This window comes from Neopsephotus bourkii, unplaced genomic scaffold, assembly GCF_033783945.1.
Source record: "Neopsephotus bourkii isolate Nb327-2 ecotype Australia unplaced genomic scaffold, CSIRO-AGI_Nbou_v1 NB_1797, whole genome shotgun sequence".
Lineage (NCBI taxonomy): Eukaryota > Metazoa > Chordata > Aves > Psittaciformes > Psittacidae > Neopsephotus > Neopsephotus bourkii.
In genome coordinates this window covers 1,257,707-1,280,854 of record NW_026902270.1, presented here as the reverse complement: position 1 = coordinate 1,280,854, position 23,148 = coordinate 1,257,707, and the positions used below count along the sequence as shown (strand labels likewise).

Here is a 23,148-nt window from a genome sequence, read left to right as displayed (position 1 = left end):
CTTGGGCTCATTTAATCTTTCTTTTAAATTGTTAATACTTGGGCTTGTGGCTTGGTTGTGTTTAGAATGATGCCTGAGACTACACCTGATAGCTGCTTTGTTTTTATGTACGTGTAATTCCTAGAGTTGGGAGTTGGAGAAAGAGGCAGCATGTGGAAAACAACTACTGGAATGTCAATGGAAGTTCACAAGGGGAAAAATAATCCAGTCTACAGTGAAGTCTTCGCTAACATCTTAAGCAACATACTTGGTAGCAGCGTTCACAGAGGACTATCTATTTGATAGTGATAAAAAATGCTAATTCTTTTCTATGTTTATGACAGTGCATTCATTCTGTAGAGTGAGCAAGAGGACTATAAAGTCACAGCAACTGGGCAAGCTGCCTTCTTAACCAGGGAGAGTATTGTGCTAGCAACATGAACATGGTTAAGTGTGTAGTCTTTGTTGTTTTGTTTCTCTCGTGAAGCAAGTGCTTGAGCAAAATAGTTTACATGTGATTTATAGATCTAATAAACTTCTGGTCAAATACCTACAGAAACAAAAAGAAAACAGGGCTTAATCCTTCACTTGTTCTATATCATATGACACTCTAAAAAATTTTTGGTAGTTGTGATCTGAATTGGGTCTCAATCTCCATCTCTCCAGCAGAAATTGTTTTAGTCTTTTGCTTTAATGATTCCTTTGATCATCATGATGCCTCTGTATGATGGGTAACAGTTTGAGGACTTTTACTTAGTTTTAACCTGGCAGAGTAGGAATGACACTGCCTGTTGTCGCTAGATGATTAGTTTGTTTCCTTCTGTTGTAGGCACATCTCCTTCCCCTCTGCTGAGGTATTTTTCCTCCTTTTATCTTCTAATATCCCCACATACCCCCTTGACATATCTTAGCTGTGATGACAGGCATTTTCGATTATATCTTTTGGGAGCTCTTCCTTTCTTGTCTCACTTCCTCTAAAATCTGATTCCTCTGAAGTCTTACACAAAGCAAACATTCTGTGCTGCTTATTAGGCTAGCAGTATTTGGTGTATCTTTTGAAACCTGGCCATATAGTTCCCTTAGGGATCAGTATTTTAAATGGGGAAAAGTGCATATTATTGCTGAATCACCAACCATTACTTGCAAAAGTCAGTTTGATAAATACGTACTGTATGAACTGCATAATCCTGTCTTTGATTCATTAATTACACAGAGAAGCTTAGGCCAAGACAAACCTCCCTGGGTCTGTTTTTACATGAGTTGTATGCTTTGGGATGCTGCATTCTGTTCTGAGGTGGCTGGAAAGGAAAGCAGTCTTTGGGTTTAAAAACAACAGCAGACTTGAAATATGGCAGCAATAGACTTCTAATAGATTAGGGAGAATAAAGTGGCCTGCTGTGAACATTTAGAAGAGAATACTGTACACAGAGGTACACTCAGGTGTAAGCAGCTAATTAGCTTCTAAGCTGCTGGTTGGCATCTGTTGCTTTAAAGCAAAGTACCACACATGCTGGACAGGAATAGCAGTTACTTTCCCCAAGCCATTTTGTATGTATCACATACTTGGCTAAATGCTACTGTAGTTAGCAGTTGTCTTTTGCTTGGGGGGTTAGAAGAGCTTATATGTTCTTCTAGATATATGCTTGGGAAAAGAGAGCATTCCACGATGGGGAGGGAGCACAATCCTGCCAGTGGTGTAGCTGGAACTCGCAGTCTCTTCAGAAACAGCGTTGGAGGGTGTAGGAGACACCTTCTCTGGGAGATCGTGTTGCTAGAAGTGGGATTCTCACTTACAAAGCGGAGGGGCATACTGACTTCAGAGTTCCCCCACAGAAAGTGGGAATGATTTAACAAGTTAGCTTAGAATCGTGGAATCAATTAGATTGGAAAAGGCCTTTAAGATAATAAAATCCAACCTTTACTGCTAAGTTCACCACTAAACCATGTCACTACGGGCCTCATCTACGTGTTCTGCAGGGATGATGATTCCACCTCTTCCCTGGGCAGCCTAATTCGAATGCCTGAGCATCCTTTCAGTGAAGAAGTTTTTCGAAATATCCAGTCTAAACATCCCCTGGCACAGCTTGAGGCCTTGTCCTGTTGTCCTATCACTTCCTGGGAGAAGAGACCAGCCACCTTCTTATTCTGTCCTCCTTTCAGGTAGTTGTAGAGAGCAGTAAGGTCCCCCCTGAGCCTTCTCCTCTCCAGAATGAATCCCTCAGGTCCCTCAGCCATTCCCCATCACACTGTGCTTCAGGCCCTGCACCAGCTCCTTTGCCCTTTTCCAGACCCACTCCAGCACCTCAATGTCTCTCTTGGGCACAGAACTGAACACAGGATTCACGGTGCAGCCTCAACAGTGCTGAGGACAGGGGGATGATCACTGCCTTGGCCCTGCTGGCCACACTATTGCTGATACAGGCCAGGATGCTGTTGGTCTTCTTGGCTGCCTGGGCACAAGCTGGCTCACGTTCAGCAGCCATCAGTCAGCACCCCCAGGTCCTTTTCTGCTGAGCAGCTTTCCAGCCGCTCTACCCCAAGCCTGTAGCATTGTGTGGGGTTGTTGTGGGCCAGGTCCAGGACCTGGCACTTTACCTTGTTGAATCACATACCACTGGCCACAGCACATCGATCCAGTCTGTCTAGAGCCCTTTGCAGAGACTTTCTATCCTTCACCACATCAGCTCTCCCAGCTACCTAGGTGTTGTCAGCAAATTTACTGAGGGTGCACTCAATCCCCTCATTCAGATCATCAGTGAAGATATTAAACAACACTGGCCCTAACAGCAAGCCCAGAGGGATGCCACTAGTGACCCAACACCAACTGGATGTGACACCATTTACCATCACTCTTTGGGCTCTGCCATCCAGGCAGTTTCCAACCCAGCCAATTTCTCCAGGAGAATGCTGTCAGAAACAGTGTCAAATGCTTTACTAAGGTCCAAATAGACAGTGTCTACAGCCTCTCCCTCCTCAACCAGGCAGGTCACCTTGTCATAGAAGGAGATTAGGTTGGTCATGGAGGATCTGTCCATGAACCTGTGTTGGCTGGTCCTGATCCCTTCTTTTCCCGCACGTGCTTTATGATCTTACTTAGGGTGATCTGCTCCATGATGTTCCCCAGCAGTGAGGTCAGGCTGATAAGCCTGTAGTTTCTGGGGTCCCCCTTCCTGTGTATAAGAGAGGTGTCACTTACACTGTGGTCTGCAGTCTTCCCTCATTCGAGTGATAAGGATGATGCAATCAGTTGTTAGATATGCAGCATTTTTTTAACATCAGCACATATAAAAGCTAAGTATTCCCAGTGTAATTTTTCAGTGTGAATAGTCAGTGATCCGTTGGGTAATGTTTGCATGTGAAACTGGTGACGGGGTTTATTATCTTTTTAATGTTAATTCAAAAGGAGAGGCCTTTACTTGGCATAAAGGATATTTTCATATAATCACTTTTTCTTGCAGTTAATGACTACTGTTAGACGCTGGCTTTTCTTTCTATTCCTGGAAGTGCTAATGGATAGTGGGAATGAGATTCTCTCTTATGGTGGACTTTATGGTACATCTATTAAGAAACCTTATCTCGCCTTGAATAATACTCCTTAAGTGTTCATTAGCATATAATGCCATTAAGTTTTATAAGAACAAGGATCTTACAGAAATCCTTTTTCTGAGTGCAAGAAATGTCTTTTAAACCAGGCATTCTTATTAAACAAAGTTTAACTCCTGTTATATATATGCTCTTTTTATTTTGGGGCAGGCGGGGAGTCACTTGGATGCTCAGATAGCGGTTTTCAGTAACCACTTTTTTGTTAAATCCTATTAATGTCACTTTTAAGTTGTAACTTTCTTAATACATGTTCCCTCTGAGGTATAAACTTCAGCCTTTATTGACTCTAAGTTGACAATCTCATTTCTTTTTTCTTACTTAATACGAAACACTGCACAGTACTACAGGGAATACACTAGAAGTGATGGGATTCTTAAGGTAGCTGTTGAGAATGTAAGAGGAAGATCAGCCCATATTGTCCAATACATTAATGCTAACACACTGTTAACACCTCGGAGTGTGCATTTACTTGACAGGATGCAAACAATTCTCAAAATAAAAGCAGCATTTTATAGTATAAATATATATATATATATACACTGTAGTCTTGAATGACATTTTAATCTTAAGAGATACTAGAATTTCTATGAGCTATAAAAGATCTCAAGCATGTCTTTTATGTATTTCATAGTTTCCCAATTACTTGAATGTTTTAAGTATTTTGAGTATCTCAATACAAACATTTTCATTCAAATGTTAACTTGAAGTTTAGCTTTTAGATCTGAAAAACAGATTTCCAGAAATCAGGGGTTAGGATTTAAAGGTATTTATGGATTAGATTTAACAACTGTGCCCAGGAGCAGTTTCAGAAGAAGAAAAAGTGAATTTTCCACTTCACCAGCAAAAGCCAAGTGTTTGAAACTACTTAAAGCAACAGCATGTGAACTGTAGTCAACTTTGTGATCTCTCTGAGCTCTTCCATTTTAATGGGTAATGAGTGTACTGAGTTGTTTTGAGCATCTATAATTCTAGCCTTGGAAGTGATGTCAGTCCTGTGCTTCTGACAATCACCCAGATACGAGTACTGAGAAAGGAGGGAATTTTCTCTCTCAAAAATGTTCATATCTGCTTCTACGTAGTGTATATTTTACTAATCCTTTGTAGCACCTTGTGTTAATCTGTTAGAAATAAAATACTGAATTAGATTACTGGTGTAAGAAAACTATTTCTGTTTCCAAGCAGAAGGACAGATTCTTGATGGTATTTAAATATTTGATAGCTTCTTTAGCAGAGCCTTTTTTATATATTATTTGTTGACATTGCACTATTGAAAACAACATTACATTTAAATATATTTGTTGTTTGGACTTCATATTCTAATTGCCTTTAAATCTTTCTTTTCTGTACAGTTAACAAATATTTAAGCTCTGAAAATCCACTGTTCTTTGAACTGCGTGCCAGATACCTTATTGCCTGTGAACGCATCCCTGAGGCAATGGCTCTTATCAAATCTTGCATAAATCATCCAGATATCAGTAAAGATCTGTATTTCCATCAAGCTCTTTTCACCTGTCTTTATATGTCACCATTAGAAGATCAGCTATTCCAGGAGGTATTGTTTGTCAGTATACATTTTGTTTACTTAAATACTTACTGTATATGAGTTGTCAAGAGGAGCATATGGAACTCTGTTTTTGTAGAACCAAATGTCATAAAATCAGGCAGCTACAGTGCTGTTGCTTAACTTAGTGCTTGCTTAAGCTTTGAAAAGTTAAATGTTAAGTGCCTACAAATCTTGTTGACCTAGATTCAATTTTTGGTCAAGTTTACTTGTAGATATGTTCCCTAAATAACTCGAGTCGTTAATATTTTATAACTTCAGTGTATTGACTATTTTACTATTGACTATGATTTTAGTAAAAGCTCTTTAGCCTAACTGATGTCAGTCAAGTGTTCTGTGCCTTATAAGTTTTGAGTAGCCTTAAGGTTTTTTAATGGTGCCCCCTTATGTAAAATGACACTCTAGCTGAATGTGGCCCTACTTTACCGCTGATAGCCCTTACTAGATAACAGTGCTTTTCCTAACCTTGTTTTGAGAACAAGCTAAGTCATGCCAAGAAAGTGCTTTTGTGTAGTCATTTAATTTCTTGGGCAATTATTCTGATTGTCATTGCTCTAATAAATACAAAAGAACTCTAAATATCTCCAAAATCTCAATTTACAGACCTACACAAAAGCTATACCAAAGAAATCCAGTGTCACTAGCAATTCCTGAAGTTTTCAGTAGCTTCTTTAATATAGCAGGGTCTGATAGGGTTTTATTTCATGTTAGCAAATTTGTCTAAATTGATTTTATTTTAATTGTATAGCACTTGTTGAGGACTGATTGCAAGAGTGGAATTGAGATCATCTGCAACACTGAAAAAGAAGGGAAGACTACCTTAGCCTTACAGCTATGTGAATCGTTCCTAGTCCCTCAGCTTCAAAATGGGGACATGTATTGTATATGGTAAATACTTTCTTTCTGGTGAAGCAGCCGAGCAGATAATCAATGCTTATTGCCAAAATGACTCATCTACTTTGAGGTGTAGCTCAAGTTTAAAATGCAAGATAAAAACATTCTAACGTGGTCTTTAAACTCTCCTACTACGTCTGTTATGCCTGCTTGCCTTTTTACACAGCCATGCACAATGGTAGCCTACATGGTACATAACACATTAAGTGTCTCAAAGTAACAGAAGGGTGGGCCTTCACATACTTCAGGCTATAAATACCTAGAATCATGGCATTTGTTATTAGCAATGTGTAACAATATGCAGACTGTAGACTCCCTGGCAATGCAGATATTTTTCTGTCCTGCTAGTTTAATGGCACTGCTTTATAATAACAAGGGGGTAATATGTCATCAGTATGTCTAAAGAGAATATATGATTCCAAAAATGTGCTACTTAATATGGGAGCTTTTATTTCATAAACAGAGCCATAAAATAAATGGTGGTACTCTAGAAAACATTTAAGTAATAATGTCTTCATACACACTAAATCATCTTGATGCTTGGATGCTTTTATGCTTTTAGAAGCGTTTTCTAAGGAGTTGTCAAAACAAATTTCATCATTTGGAGGACTGAACGATGGCTAAGGAAGATAATCCTTCTGTTTAGCCTGGATAATTTCTGTATAAAACATCTGCATTTGCTGATAAAGTATGCTAAATTTGTTTGATTGCGTAGTTGAAAAAAAAAAAAGCTTATTTAGGAAGGATTTAATTTTTTGTTCAGTCAATAGAGCTCTTATTAATCTTGTAATTAATTTTAATATGGAGTTTACAATCTATATCAGGCTTCTGTGTTCCCAGATTTCAGGGAATAGAGAAGTAAGAGGTGGTGAATTTGGGTTTTTTATCATGGAAGTAAGGAAGGTCAGAAATTATAATGTTTCGTTTGTCATTTTTTTCTCTTTAAGTGTTTGAGTAAGTGATTGCATTGCATCAAAACCTTTGGAAAAATGATCAACATACATTTATAATACAATATATTGTCCATAGTTAGTGTCAGTTTTCATTCAGTCTGTCCAGGAAAAGGTGGACATGACTGTCCCCATAGGACAGATGAAGAAATCCAACCGAAAAGGTACACAGTTTGTGAATGGAATCCAGCTTTGCTGATTCCTGCCCAAAAGCTGCATCTCCTGACTTCTTACTTAGGAAATTTGCAGATGAAACTTAAACACATTAGTTACATGTTAGTTACTAATTGATGATTCTGTTAACTAATTCTGTTTCGGGGATTCAGTTTTTTAAGAAACATATTTTAAATGAAATATGCTTTTTATATCTTTTGCTGTGGTTAGATGTTAACCTTGCTCTTAACCCAGTTTATAACCAAGTTTTGCATCAGCCGTTCTAAAAATTGCTAGTCAAAACAAGACATCTGTCCTTTTGTTCTGGCAAAGCGGATGTCAGAAATTAAATTCCAGAAGAGACTAAAGTACTGTTTGATACCTGTTTATCAGGGAAACCATTTTGGGATCTCCTTAGTATTTTGATTTTAGGTTCAAAATACGGAACTTGAGGATCTTTGAAAGAGTTCAGAGCAGTTATGTCTGGGCAACTAAAACAGCTAGTTCATTCTTTACAGATGCTGAGCCTTAACAATTGCAAACCCAACCAGAGAATCTGCGTACTGCTTACTAGATAATGTAATGTGGAGCAAAGCTTGTGAAGGCATGTCTATGTTGTAATTCAAATATTTCAAGAAGTAGGAGCCAGGTTAAATTAATCCACATCATGTAGAAGATTTTAACCTAGCACAGCATAAATCATCTTGCCTTGTCTGGAATTGAGGACTTTGCAGATGTAGCAGACATCTAGTGGCAACCACTACTAGCAAAGATAAATATCAGAATAGGCAGGAAGATGTAAATAGCAGATATTTGTTACCACTTCGTGTGAAGCAACCTCTCTGAAGTCTTCAAGGTGAAACCATTAGCTCCATATTATCTCAGAGGAAGATTAACTTTAAGCAGCTCTGTCACAAAACAATCCCTGTTTTCACTGATGCTAAGAATAAACTATGATCAGAACTACTTTCCTGAAGTGAAAGCCCACTGACAAATGAATCACAAAGCAAGCTGGGCTTGATTTGACTAGAGAAATTGGTTTGTAAGGTATTGTTAAGTGAAGAGTCCAGTGAGGAAAGACTTTCTAGTATCAGTATAGTGGTGTCTCTTCAGGAAGACAGCCAAGATTTTGATGGAATAAGCGTAGCAAAATGGCTTTGCCTTCTTTGTCAGGCAATTTTTAAGTGCTGTTTTGTCTGTTTTCAAGTGCTTCCTAATTAGTAAATTCACTAAGTCAAGGATTTTTTCCACATGTTTAAGCCTTTTGCATTTAGGTAATTTTTGTGACCTGGATAACATTTTGGTGGAGTGTGCTAATCTATAACCAAGGAAAGATAGACTTTCTTCTTGTCAACAGTAGTAAAGGGTTTAGATCTAGCTAAGGCAGAGCGGACCTAACTGTTCTTTTGTATTGCTGATGGAGGCACACAATTGTTGTGGCATCTTGTAGGGGGGTACCAGGCTGGTTGCCTCTGGTAAAGAGTTATGGAGTTCTGAGGTCTCACAGTAACAATTTAAATTGCCCCAACGTGTGTCTATGATAGTTTAAGCAGAGGGCTCAATGTGAACTAAGTTAGACCATCCAAGAAGTAAACGTCATTAAGTACTGTATTACTGTGCCATAATAAGCAAATACAAAACTGCCCCTGCCTACATTATCTCAAGTTTCTTATCTGTGTTGTGGTCAGTGCCACAGAAATAATACATCAAATGCTGCTGACTTCTGTTTCACATCAAGGTGTAATCACGTGGTGGTTAAACTGAATTAACAGCTTGCTCTTCACCCCAAAGCTGTTGCTTCTGTTTTCTCCATTCCTTTTTCAGCTGTTTTGTTGTACCAACTTGCCTGAACACATGGCAAGCCATTTTAACCACTAATCTCTCAGAAGAATAATCTGGTTTTTCTCACTTTCTCTGGGATTAGTGTTGAAATGGGCTGCTCTGAAATGGCGTGAGGCAAAGCAGAGGATAAGTTATTTAATTTTGGTAACTTTAACAGTAAAAATGCTCAATTCTTTCTTTTGTGCTTCAGCTTGAGGCTTTAACTGAATCTTTTGAATGGTTTGGTGCAGGAAGTTTCAAACTTGTATATGAAGTTTGCAAAGACTTCAGGCGTTTCAATTTCAGCCTGGAAAAGGCCAGTATCTTTAGAACACCTCTAAGGCTGATACATGTTTTTGTGGGTAGAGCTGCTTACAGAACTCCTTTTCACAGTTTTCCCATGTAAGCTTGATCTCTGTTTTGACTTCAGTTTCCTTGGGTTCTGATTGAAAGAAAACAATGATTTTCTTTTGTCTAGCCCTTAAATGTCAGGCAGAATTGCAGAGCTGTCCTAAATGTCAAAGCGAAGTTGGTGCTTTGTCACAGGCAGTCTGTCACTTCCCTTCATGCTGGCACTCACCTCGCTAGACAAGCTCAGTCTCAAAAGGTTTGTCTGATTTGTATCTGACATAGACTAGAGGCTCTGGAAGATCAGCTAAATAGTAACTGGGTTTGTGTTTTCTGAGGGAGGAGGCTGGTGGAATAAAGAAGTGTCTTCCTTCAGAAAATCAAAGTCGACTGGTCCCCTGTTTCCATTGTAATGTTATGGTAGGATTTCTGCCTAGTCCTGACTGTATCTACTCCCATGTAAGATCTTCGTGCTGGCAAATTTTCTTACAACTGAAAGTGAAGTCCAATTGCCTTTTCCAAATCTCTGAATTAAAGTACATAGAACTTACAGGCTGTAAATTTCAATTAGCTGTATTTTATAGACTAAACACATTACCTGTGCAGGAGCTCTGCTGCAGGGTCTAGCAATCTATTCTTATGTTTCCTCTTATCAGTCAGAAATGCTGTTTGACTGAAGATCAGAGAGATACATGAATAGCTGTAGAAACTGATGCCTTCATGTAACTGCTTTTGGCTAGAAAGAGCAGTGATGACAGCATTAAGAGAAGAAAATCGTGTTGTAATATGCACAATTGGAGAACATCAATATTTCCTGTCAATGGACTGTATCAGAAACTAGCTTTCTACAATGTTCCCATTTTCCACATTCAAACACTCATTTTCTTGAAGGACTCCTTATCCTTGCACTGAAAGTAACTTAATCCCGAGAGCACACAGAGCTTGCTGTTCAGGCTGATGTTTATTGCCTGTGGTGTTAAGGGCTAGATGCTGCAGCATCTGATTTTATTATGCAGTTCTCTGATACTAAGCTGAATACATTAATATTCTGTTGAATATTTAATTGGCTCAGTGATAGCAGATACCCTGAATGCTTTAACAAAGTAATTAAGTTGCATTTTCCATTGTGCACATTGTGTACAGTTGTGATGTTAATCAGTTTGGTATTACACCCTCAAATATAGTTTTAGTTACTGAATATGCAAATAGTTCCTTTTAGTAATGCATCATGCTTAGTGATAGAGTTCTAAAACTCCATCTAACTATGAACTATTTTGTTCTGTACTTATAGGGACCTGATCTTCATTTGGAGCAAACTGCAGCTTAAATCAAACCCATCAAAACAAGTATTTGTCGACCAGTGCTACCAGCTTTTAAGAATTGCAACCAATGTCAGAGTAATTTTCCCTTTCATGAAAGTCATTAAGGATGAAGTAAGTTTTGGTTCTTTGTTTTTACCCTATCCCCCATTCTTTTTGTAGCTCAAGAGGAGTGATGTTTATGTTGTGTAATGGCCACTTTTTGTGCAAAGGTAAGAGAGGGTAGGGAAGAGCACACTATCCTCTTCAAAATCTGTCCAATTCCAGAATGCATATCAATATTATGATTGCCCTTGATCTGTTCTGTGTGGTTTTTTTTCTTGAATTCTAAGTTTTTTTGGTTTTGCTGTAGTAAATTTGAGGAATGTCATTCCTTAGAAATAAAGGGAGAAATTAATAATCATATGGAATAAATGTGAAAAATTCACTGGTTTTGTGGATTTTTAGCCTTCCTCCTTAAGGAAATAGGACTTGCATGATGCCATTTCATCTGCCTTTCACCCTCATTAAGTTTCGCATCCTTCCACCAGTTCTAACCAAATCTGAAGAAATGCTTAATGTAACAAAGGAAAAGCTAGGCTAAAACAGAAGACATAATTTTGCTTCAGAAAAGCGTGATGTGTTTCATGCTTCAGGTGTTAGGCTTACGCTGTCCCATACAAACATGTGCAAAAGATGTCACGTGCAATGCTTTGCACACAGGTGTGCAAGTTATTTCCAGATGTGGCTTTTATCATTACCCTGACTGCACAGAGGTCCTGCATATTCTGTGCCCTAAGTGAATTATGAAGTATTTGATCACGGGGACTTCTGTATGGTTCTACATGAAATGTTACTGTTCAAGATTGTGATCTCAGTATGTATTCTAAGACACTTGTGGTGAAATGAATAACTTTTATTTGTATTCTCATCTGAGTGAATATATATTTTTAATAACCTACTACATATGGAGTATTGTGTGTATTTGTTAATGCACCTTTAAATGTAGGTGGGTATTAATTTTTAAACTTCCTGAAACACCTTTTACATTAATCTGCTGCCTGTTGGGCAGTATATTTCTGATCATCCATTTGAATGGAAGGGCCTGCAGCCTTAAGTGTGGAATAGGGATTCTGCTCAGTGAAAGGATAGTCACTCTGAAGACTTAAGCCTTTTAGAATGCTTGGCCATGGGTTGTTAAGGCTTCTGTGGTGGTTATTGTTCAAAATTGAAGGCAATATTATATAGCTTCTATTTTTATGCAGTGCAAGTTAAAACAGGGACAAAATACAGAGTAACTGTCCATGATAGTGTGGAATAGCCTAGGCAATGAAGGTGTAGACAGGATACTGCTAGAACAGTATTACGTGATTTGCTGCAGTCTTGTTTTATATCCCTAAATAATTAATTGTCTTTTAATTACAGTGCTGCACGTGGCAAAAGCATCTGAAACTTTGCTGATAGTAACTACATAGCTTTCAGTGCAAACTAGATGTTAGTTTGGGTCATTGCTGTACCTGTATTTTACAGACTTGTTTGAACATTATTCTAAAATGTACATGCTTTTAGGTGAAATATGCTAGCAGGATGCTTTCTGAACTGCTCTTTTGAACGTAGATTAATACAAATACATGGGAAGTTGAGGTTTGGGCATTGTTTATACTAGCTCTCTTTTTCCCCCTGTGAGTCTGATTCCTTTGTTTTACGTTGAAGCTGTAGAGTTCTGTAAGCCCATAAGGAAAACACCATTTGCATACTCTATAATTATGTATACTGTGATTTCCTTTCCGCAGGTTGGTGATGATGGTCTTCAGATATGCGTTGAGATATGTGGTTGTGCCCTACAGTTGGACCTCCGTGAAGATCCCACCATGAAAAGTCTTATTTATAAAGCAATTGCTCATTTTCTGCCAAATGACTTAGAGATCCTCAGAATTTGTGCTCTTTCAATCTTTTTTCTTGAGCGCACCTTGGAATCTTACTACACTGTTGAACATTTATATAAATGTGCAGATGAAGAATACAATGAGTGCACTAGTTCTGTTCAAAACCGTGTGCGTTTTGAACTGCTTCCAATTTTGAAAAAAGGTTTGTTTTTTGATCCCGAGTTTTGGAATTTCTTGATGATCAAGCAGAATTGTTTAGCATTGTTGGGGGATAAAGCCTTCGTTAGCCTAAGTGAAAATACACTGGAAAACTCTACTGCGAATACAGAGAAGATAACGGAGTATAGGGCTCTGGGTGACGAGCGTGCCTGTTTAACAGATGTTAGCAATGGTGAGCTTGACCTGGAAGACGTCTCTGAAGCCCAGTCCAAAGGTAATGCCAAAAAGAACGACGAAGCTCTTGAGGCATCTGAAACATTAGATCAAACTGTACCAAGGCACCGCTGTGTGATATGCAACAAGGAGTTTCTTGGTGGTCACATTGTAAAACATGCACAAGCTCACCAAAAAAAGGGCAGTTTTTCCTGTGTACTTTGCACCAGAAAGTTCAGGCAAAAAGGACTTATGCTGAAGCACTTGAAGAATCACGTCAGGAAGATAGAAAGGCAACATCTTGCTGCAGTTATTGAGGCTGGTCGGCGGGCTTCTGTTCTTAATGAAGTAGAATGTTCTGATGGCACTCCCTCTCTTGAAAATGGGAATTTGGATGGTTCCAAAGATGATGAACCAGAGACTGCAAGAGCACCAAGTGCTGACCAAATAGTCCAAGTGGAGGAGCAGAACACGGAACAGGTACTTGCGGTGGGAAACCATCTAAGTGACCAGGATGATGCTACTGAAAACAGTAGTGACAGCTGTTTTAATAATGTTCCTGATGCTTTAAGTACAGAAAGTTTGCCTGAAGACGATGACAGCTCCAGTAAAGAGTCACCTATCCTGCATAAAGTGAATGGAGCTTTCTGTTCTCAAAAAGATGTTGATGCTATGGATGAGGAAGGAAGCTTTAAGTGCCCTGCTAATGGTTGTGCTAGAGTGTTTAAAAAGATAAGATTCCTCAATAAACACGCGAGAAAAAGTCATCCAACTGATTTGAAGGTGCAGCAGCATATAATGAAGTGGAATAAAGGAAAATGCCGTTTCTGTCAGAGAAAATTTGCTGATTCCCAACATTTTATAGACCACCTGAAGAGACACGTGTATCCAAATGTTTACTTTTGTTTACACTTTAATTGTAACCAGAGATTTAAGCTGTCAACTGAGCTTGCCGAGCATACAAAAAGTCACAGTGTTTTTAAAGCGCAGTGCAATTTTGCAGAGTGCTGTGAGCTGTTTGAGGAGCTCCCTTTGCTGTACGAACACGAGGCTCAGCATTATCTAAATAAAACACCAGAATGTTCTGAAGATGCAAGCGAAAAAGAGTCTTCAGATGATCCTTCAGAACTTTGTGGCTTCCAAGATGATGATGAATCCGTTAATGAAAAAGAAACTGTCGATTTACCAATTCCAACTTGGAAGTCAAGGAAGGATTCTACAGAACCAAAGACATACATTCAAAGTGTTGAGAAGAAGGCAAATAATGTAATTCATAATGGAAATGAAAGTTCGTCTGAGGGTGGCACTACAGTTTTAAGTTTGACAGACCAAAAGACATCTGTGTTGCAGCCAAATTCTGAAAACTGTAATGCTGGTAGTGACCAACTCGTCAATGGGCACAGCGACGTAGATCAGACATCATCCAAGTCATCAGAAATAACTTTGGACAGAGTGGCAGATGAAACAAGGACAGAAAATGGGTCAGTGTTACCAGTGTTACAGAATTGTACTGATACACCACAAAATAATACTGCTGCCTCGCATTTACCTTCTAAACCAAATCCAACAACAGAGAATACTTCATATGGTGTCATCTTAACAAAGCCGTATGTTAGACCATTGCCTCCAAGTTACCTTGATGAACGCTACATTAGCATGCCAAAACGTAGAAAACTTTTGGCTGATGAAGTAGATGCTTATTCTGAACAAGATAAAATTTGTAGCAAATCAACAGAAAGATTTAGATGTGGCAACTGCTTGACCATCTACTGTAACTCAGAAGCACTTGAGGCTCACCTTGCACAAAAGAAGTGTCAGACGCTCTTTGGATTCGATTCAGATGACGAAAGTAAGTCTTCCATTCCTTCTGGGTTGGTTGGTCTGGAGGTAAATCCCAACCCGAAAATGGTCTTTGAAAATAGGCAAACTGATGGAATAGATAAGACAGGCGTAACTCCAAGCAATTGTAGTATGCCAGCACTTAGACAGTTATATAGGAACACTGCTAAATTGGAAGTTCAGATTGAACATGCTGTTTAGAATAAGAAAGGGGTAGTGAGAACTGTTTGGTAACTCTAGTGGAAAAGGCTTCTCGTAAAACAGAATGGACTAATTCAGTCTGTCTTTCCTTGCAAGTTTGAAACTAAACATGTTGAAGAACATAAGCAGCGTTCTAGATTAAGGAATGATTTACATGGGTTAGTCTTCATTTTCATCCCGGTGCACTCTTTTGTTTTTTACAGGTGCCTGATTCGATGTTGTGGGAAAATGCATCAAATGAGGAGTGGTGTAAGAAAACACTACATGAAGAAGCATCAGTTTGTTTCCCAGTTGGCCTTAATCATAAAGCAGTCTCAAATTACTGAAGAAAAATATGACCTTGATAAAGACAAAGCACATTTTCTAAACAGAACTCACATAGGAATAATAGGAGCTCTGCAGGTCTTTAATCCAGAAAGGTTGCTACAAAGTCCCCAAAGTACCAGTTATCCGAAAAGCCACATTCATTCCAAATGCATGATTGAAGCCTAGTGGTACAGTCTTTCTAGCATGAAGGTTTAAGGAAAATAAGGCATACAGTTGAGCAGGCAAAGAAAGCAGAGGTGTTAATTGCCTTCTGGAAGTAAAATCAGCCGATTCCCAAAGCTGCTTTAGTTGGAAAATGTGTGGTTCAAGGGTATCCATCCACAGAACTGGGAAGAAGTCATTCAAGAAAGTGTTACATTAGTATACTATGGATAAGAAATGTGTACAAGAACCATGCATTCTCTTTTCAAAGTTTGAGTGTGTGATTCCATTATCTGCTCAAAAGTACGGAGCTTATTTAACAAACTTACACTCAGAATCCAAAAAAAGGAATGTAGAAAGGAATCTAAGATGGATGGAATGCCCGAATAGCCAAAATCTTGAAGTACAGAGTCTGCAAGGAAAAGTCAATTAACATGATACTAAACGGGAAAGTTGTGCACAGAGGAAATCAGATGCCTGCAAGAGAGGCCCTTTGCAAGGCTATGGTAAAGGTGTGTGTTAAAGAGTGTCCTGTAAAACATCTGTTGTAGGTGTAGGAAGACTTAATACAAGCAGTACATGCACATGTGTGGATGTCAACAGAAGATGATTGAAACAGATACAGAATGTGAAGGGGGTTAAGCCTGCATTACAGAGCAGAGTTAAACTTCATGCAAATATGGAGGTTCTTCAGCTGTTTGTATGACCAGAAAGAGATGGCTTCCTGTTTTAAAAAGGGCGGTGGGGAAGGGGCAGGCAAAAGCAGAGCACATGTCCAGTTGGAAAAGATCAGGAAGAGCCTGTTTCACATGTGATACTGCTTAATAGTGGTAGATTGCAACTCAGTACTGTAACTAATTATTTACTGTCTAGAGGAAGGGTGAAAACACATACTGACTCAACCTTAAGACGTTATGACCCTATCTAATAGCATCTCTTGAAAATATAGCCTTTCCCAGAAGAAAGTGAAGGAGTTAGGCTTAACTGTTAAGCACTTTATCCCAAATTCACTATTCATAGAACCAATCAGAATGTGAAGACAGGAAATTTGACTCACTCAGCTCTGTGTGTAACATTGAAATACAGGACATTTGGAAACCAAAAAGGTGCAGTTGCAGTTGTTGGTCTTTCCACCCCAACCAGAGGTGTGGCAAATACGCACGTTGTCTAATTACTGTGTTGATTTAATTTATCTTACGCTGTCTTGCCACCTGAAAAGGTTTCATTTGGGATCCTGTTCTGTGCGGGTAACTGCAAATTAATGTGACTGTAGGCACAGAAAGCGTAGTGGTAAAACCTGGTGTGTACTGGCAGTCATCACAGCAATGTAGGACAGCCAAAACCAACTACTCCTGCTCAGCTGATTTGCTTACCAAATAGTTCATCACCACGCTTGTATGGCATAATAAGATAATCAACTTGCTTAAATCAACAGATATATAAAATCTAATGAGCAAAAAATCAAGAGGTACATAAAAGATCTGTTCATTGTAGCAATGGCTCACACTTGCGAACCTAAGAGTTTCATTGTAAAATAGGCTGTTAAGTAGTTCTGGAGCTTAATAGTTCAGTAATGCCTCTGCTAATAATCCTCTGTGAAATTAAACAGATATTTGCATTAATTCTGCTTCCTTTTCCCCTCCTGGGAGGCAAAAAGAATGCAAATTCAAAAGAATACTCTTCTGAATTGTAGAACATTCTTGCCTTAACTTTGAGTTGGATTAACATACAAGGTTATAAAATTATGATCACAGGTATGTGTGCATTACATTAATACTGATGACTGGCCCACTTTTGAGATTTGTGTGACATTTGAGGCACCAAAGAATTATTTTTGCAGTTGCAAAAAACCTGATTTAAATGCATCATTCATTATATATACGTATATACGCACACTCTATGTATTTACATGTATAAATACTTTAAAAGTTTTTAAAACTTAAAATTAATGGGGACCTTATCAGTCAAATGCACTTTCACTTTTATTTTTGCTTCCAATTAATTTTTAAGGACCCAGTTATATTGAATGTTCCCAGGCTCCCCTTTCTTTGCTTAACATTGTTAATTTAGTTAAATTTGCTTAAATATATTTGAAATGGAGGAAAAAAAAGGTTAATTTTAAAGTATTACAGTTTGAAGAATCTGAAAACACAGAGAATAGCTATTACAAACATATTTGTATAAAGTCTTTTCAATGTACCTTTAATCTTTGGTGCTTTTTTGCCTTTTCCTGGAGCTCCATGTGTTTGAAGATGCTTTAAAACCATGATTTGAGACTTGTATTTTCTTTTAAGTGTGTAGATATATGCATCTATGTACATGCATAAACTGTGACCATAATTTTTTGTACCTGCATTAAACTAATTTTTGTTCAAAGATGCTTTTCTTGGACACCACCATTTGTTTATGCTATGTGTTCAGTATGTACGCTTTGGAGAACTGGAACACTGAACTCTTCTGTAGGTGGGCATCAGCATCACCTAACACCTATCAGAAATACACTGAATTGACTTCAAGTAGCAAGTGGGTGGTAACGTTTTTGTTTTAAGTAATGATCTTTTACTTCAAAAGACATTGCATTTCATACAAACTACTCTCTGATACCTGCTGGTATTCTCAGATAGTTGCAGTATTAAGCAACCTTAATTATGAGCAAAGAGATACTTGTAGCGTGTGGGTGATAACTCTACATGCTTTTTAACAGTTCTTTAGTATGCTGAGTATTACCCTACATTAAGCCTGAAACCTCTAGAACTGAAAAAGGTTCCAAATCTAAAATAGAAAGGGTTTGTTTTAAGCAGGCATTAAGCATTGGAAATACTTCTTCAAGATGTCACTTTGATTCAATAAATACGGAAGTACATGTGTAACATAAGAATGCAGATCTCTTAAAGCTGCCTCAAGTTACACATGAGCTTAGGAGCTTTGTTGGATCCAAGACTGTGCATTTCATTGCTGATAACTCTATTCTAATAACATTCCTCCATGTGGCTGTAACTTGGATTTAGACTTTCCTTTTAAGACTGTCTACTCTAACCCGATCGCAGTTCAATGTAAAGGTCATGTAAGTTCTGATTTTCAAAGAGCTGCCGCTTGATAGGCACCTTTCACAACAAAACAGAAGTCCTGAAAATAGCTTGAAAGTGGTCATATCTGTGGGGAAAGGTCACTGGTACTTTGGTTATTTAGCCATATTCATTAAAACTCTATAAATTGTATAGTTTGGATAATTTATAACATTAAACTTTGTGATTTTAATATCACCTGGAAGGTTCAGCTGTACTCGTTTCTTTTACTGTTTTAACACCAGTGCTATGGACAAAAAGACTGAAAGGGGGTGGTAGTGTTACTATTTTCTTAATTTATTTGGTACTGTATAACACCTTTCTGATTAAATGCAACGTATGCATTTTTGGGACTCTTAATTTGTAAACGCTGTTACAGGTTCAGCAAGAAAGGAAATTTGTGCTTCCTTGTTGAATGTTAAATTATTTTACTTTGCATTTTATATAAGAGTACAAATTAAAACTGAGCCATCAAACTGCAATAAATCAACAGTAGTGTTTCATTTGAGAGACTTTTTTGTACTGTACATAGATTTGTTCAATAAAACATTGTCTTTGTTGTTGATAGAAATGGATTTTGTCTTTTGGGGAATCACTGAAAATACTGCTGCAGTGTTTATGGTGTTATGTTTGGTATATGATTGCTGCTCAGCATCTGTGTCAAGCTGCCACATGTTGATGTGCCAGGTGACCAGGTGTGGGCGTTTGGATCTGAATAGACTAAATCTAGTGCAGTGGATCCAGGAATGCCAAGGAAATTGAACCAGAACTCTTTGATTTCCTGTCTCGCTTTCCCTGCCTTGCTTCCCTTTTTGTTTCCTCTAGCTAATTAACTACTTGCTCTCATAAATTTGGGACCTCTTAGTTCAGGAAGTCCTCAAAAAGGCATTGTTACAGATAAGTGCTGAAGAGAGAAGCATGCCTGTGCATGAGGGAGAGGGGATAGCTCTTTCGGTCTTTGGTCTGAGATGCATGAAGAGCACACCTGTGGATAAAAGCTTCCATCGGATCTGAACCTTAGACACCATGCAGTCCAGCCCTCAAGCCTGCTTCTGAGCATCTTCAAAACACTGGCAATTTAAGATGGATTAAATAGTCACATGCACTTATACAGACTTTGTCATTAGTGTATTTACCTCTGGTTAACACGCATAGAGTTATCATTTGGATGATGTGCTCTCCCAATAAAGGGAATCAGCCGGACTGCAGTGGGAAATGGAAATCTGCTCACCTGGGATCTCAGAGCAGGACAGGCCCGAGAAGATAGACCTGGTGAGAAAGTGGGCATCCACTGTTTTGTAACATGTATATGGGGAGGAGCATAAGGCTGGCAGGGCAGGGGTGAAGGTAATAGGGGTTGAAAGGAATAAATCTTGCAAGGAAATATGTATGTGCTACTTAAAGAAAATCAGCAGAGCCATGTCCCTTTTAATGACTTGGGTGGTGTTTATCCCTGGGAGCAATGGCTTCAAAATGCAGGGCTGTTAGCCACTCCTGAACTGTTGTTTGGAGGGCCCAAAAGCCCAATTTAGGGCTATAGATGAGTCTTGATGCAGCAGTTTTAAGGTACCGCTGTTTCTAGGTGGTTGTCTTCTTTCTCCATCATAAAAGAGTTGAAGTTCCTCAGTGGGCTTGTGTTACAAGTACCAAATACGTCCTGAATCTCTTAAGGAAGATGTGCTGGCACTAGTACAGAGAGCTGAGCTGCTGTTTTTGCACTTGATGAGCTTAATGTTGATTCTGATGCTGCTGCTACTAGAGATAGCAACCTCTGGTGTGATACAGTTGTTCTCTGTTGCTTTGTTTAGTTTCCTTGATTGAATGCTTGTAGTCCAGAGATAAAGACAGTGCAATTGCTTTTTAGCTGGCTTCCAAAGGTTCAATACTGTTACCAAAATGCTGGATTATTTAGTTTTTATTGCTTACAGTCTCTAAATCCATGGTGTTCTTTGACAGCAGTTTTTAAACTGTTTTCTGCCCAAATCTGAATGGTTATTTTTGGTGTTGGTGTAACTTCAATCTTACCTTTATTTTTTAGTTTGTGTGATTTTGACAAGGCCCTGGCTGAAGCAAGTTAAGTTTGGCCATAAGGGTAAGGATTCTCAGATCCCTGGTACTATGGTATATGCATGTTGCAGGCAAAATGGTTATCAAAGTGGCAGTGTATGTACAAGCACATTGTCTCTGCTGCTCCTTCCTCCTTAGAGGGGGACCCCTCACACTCCCCTGCTCCAGCATGGACCCCTTCCACAGAACACAGTCCTCCATGAACTTCTCTAGTGTGAATCCTTCCCATAGTCTACAGTTCTTCACAAACTGCTTCAGCATGGGTCCCATGGAACAGACTGCTCCAATGTGGGTTCCCTGTGGGGTCACCAGTCCTACCAGCAAACCTACTCCAGACTTAGGCTCCTCTCTTCATGGGTGCACAGGTCCTGCCAAGGAGCCTGCTGCAGCACTTGCTTCCCACAGAGCCATAGCCTCCTTTCCTGCTATGGCATAGGGTCCTCCATAGGCTGCAGGTGAAGATCTGCTCCTCCATGGGCTGCAGGGGAATCTCTGCACTAGTGCTTGGAGCATCTCCTCTTTCTTTACTTGTGTCTGCAGAGCTGTTTCTCTCACATATTCACACTCCTTTCCGGCTGCAATTGCTCCTGTAAAATATATAACTCCTGTTATATATAATATATATATGCTCCTGTAAAATAGATATATGAAGAATATATGATGTATATAAAAAATAACTTTATTCCCTTCTTCAGTATGTTATTCCAGAGGTGCTACCATCCTGGAGCTGGCTGGAGTTGGCTCTGCTGGGCACAGGGGAAGCTTCTGGCAGCTTCTCACAGAAGTCAACCTTATAGCTCCTCCACTACCAGAACCTTGCCAACGTGCTTTTCTTCTCTCAGGCTTAGTGGGAATGTGACCATTCCAAGGCAACCTGCTTCCCTTTCGCCCCCTGAAAATAATGAAAACCACAGTAAGCATCTCAAAATAATTGGATGTTTTTAATGGCATTTGATTTGTTTCCCCTTGAATATTAGAATATTCAGTTAGATATTATACCCCTGAAGGCAGCAAATCTAAGCAAGCTTATTGAAACTTAAGCAAAATGAAGGAGAGGTCATTTGCTCTTCTCAGAAGCATTTCCTAACTTCAAGCTCATAAGGATTCATTTTAAAGTCAGCATTTCAGCAGCAAAATTAACTTGGTGGCTTGTAGGTAGTTCTGTTTGTGATGAACCAGTTTGGCTTTGTACTCTGATACAGACATGCAGAATACTGCACTGCATATAGCAGTGGGAGGTCTTTCTGCTACATGAAGAGCGTGCAAGTAGCTGGTCTTAAAGAATGTGTAATAGCTCTATGGCAAGGCCACTTGTTTTATACATGAGGCTGCTCTTGTCAACAGAAGCTGTTTTATGTTGCTCTAACTGCATAAAGAGTATTACATCAGGATAGACATGAGGGGAAATCTGGCACAGCAGACTGCAAGCATTATTGTGTTGAGTCTTTCCAGATGCTTTAAGACTGAATTTTTTATCTTAAAGTTGGACTTGAAATTCATGGGCAAAATAGTTTCAGCTGTTTCTGGTATATGTTGAATCCATTCCTATAGCTCAAGAGAACAGCTATTGCTGTAGCTGAGTGAGTGTTGGACAAGCTTGGAGATCTGCATGGACAGTGTTTTAGGTCTCAAAGAGGAAACAATCATCTAAAATACATGCATAGTAGGAGGGGGTAGGAATGTGTTCTCTGCTCATGTACATGTTCTATCTTAGGTTTACAAGATCTTGAGTGCAGGCATTTGTTATTACGGATCCGAACAGAGCCTACCATAAAGAAGTCCTCAGTTGTTTGTGCAAAAGCATCACCAGTAATTTTAACTCCTGTCTTTGACAGCCTGTGTGTCCTTGAAGAATCTAGGTCTTCCTATTTTTGAAACCACAGGCAGCTTTAACACCAAAAGGTGGCCTCCTTATGCTACCCATATTAAAGCATGGGTTTGACGAGTGTCTGCTTTTGCTGCCACAGCAAGGTCAAGCCTTAGTGGCACCTGTATTTTTCTCAGCACCAGCCCTCACATGGCTTATGGTTCTTAGCTCAACTGAGGCTTCTGCTCTCTTCTTTGAAACATGATTTTTTCTGTGATAACTAGTTCTAGTCACGTCAGATACTTTAATACTATAATTTTATCTATTTAGATTAGATACTAGGAAGAAGTTCTTTACTGTGAGGGTGGGGAGGCACTGGAACAGGTTGCACAAAGAAGCCGTGGCTGCCCTATCCCTGGCAGTGTTCAAGGCCAAGTTGGATGGGGCTAGGGGAAGGCGCAGGGGGGATTGGCAGCCTGTGCCAGGCAGGGCTCTGCCACCCTCACCGTAAAGAAGTTCCTCCTCATGTTAAGATGAAACTTCTGGTGGTTTAGTGCATGGAGATTGCTCCTTGTCCTGTCACTGGGCAGCACTGAAAGGAGCCTGGCACCATCCTGATGGCACCCGCTTTTGAGCTATTTATGTGCATTAACGAGATCCTCTCTCATTCTCCTCTTCTCCAGACTAAAACAAGCCCAGCTCCATCAATCTCTCCCCATAGGGGAGATGCTCCAGACCCCTGATCATCCTCGTGGCCTCCGCTGGACACTCTCCTGTAGCTGCTCTTGGACCGGGGAGCCCAGAACCGGACACAGCGCTCCAGACGTCGCCTCACC

At 39.3% G+C, this 23,148-nt stretch overlaps 1 protein-coding gene across 5 annotated transcripts in view; it reads left to right on the top strand.

The window, feature by feature from the left end:
• The window catches only part of ZNF654 (zinc finger protein 654), a 38,322-nt gene extending 19,313 nt beyond the window's left edge, over nucleotides 1-19,009 (top strand). For 4 of the 5 annotated variants that reach the window (XM_061342574.1, XM_061342577.1, XM_061342575.1 and 1 more), the window contains 5 exons: nucleotides 4,932-5,134; nucleotides 5,892-6,031; nucleotides 10,601-10,742; nucleotides 12,401-14,714; nucleotides 15,109-19,009. In XM_061342574.1, coding sequence (XP_061198558.1) covers nucleotides 4,932-5,134; nucleotides 5,892-6,031; nucleotides 10,601-10,742; nucleotides 12,401-14,714; nucleotides 15,109-15,116 — 2,807 coding nt within the window. In that variant the 3' untranslated portion in view covers nucleotides 15,117-19,009. The remainder of the gene's footprint in view (nucleotides 1-4,931; nucleotides 5,135-5,891; nucleotides 6,032-10,600; nucleotides 10,743-12,400; nucleotides 14,715-15,108) is intronic. The other variant, XM_061342578.1, reaches the window with a different exon arrangement.
• The last annotated feature ends 4,139 nt before the right edge of the window (nucleotides 19,010-23,148 follow it).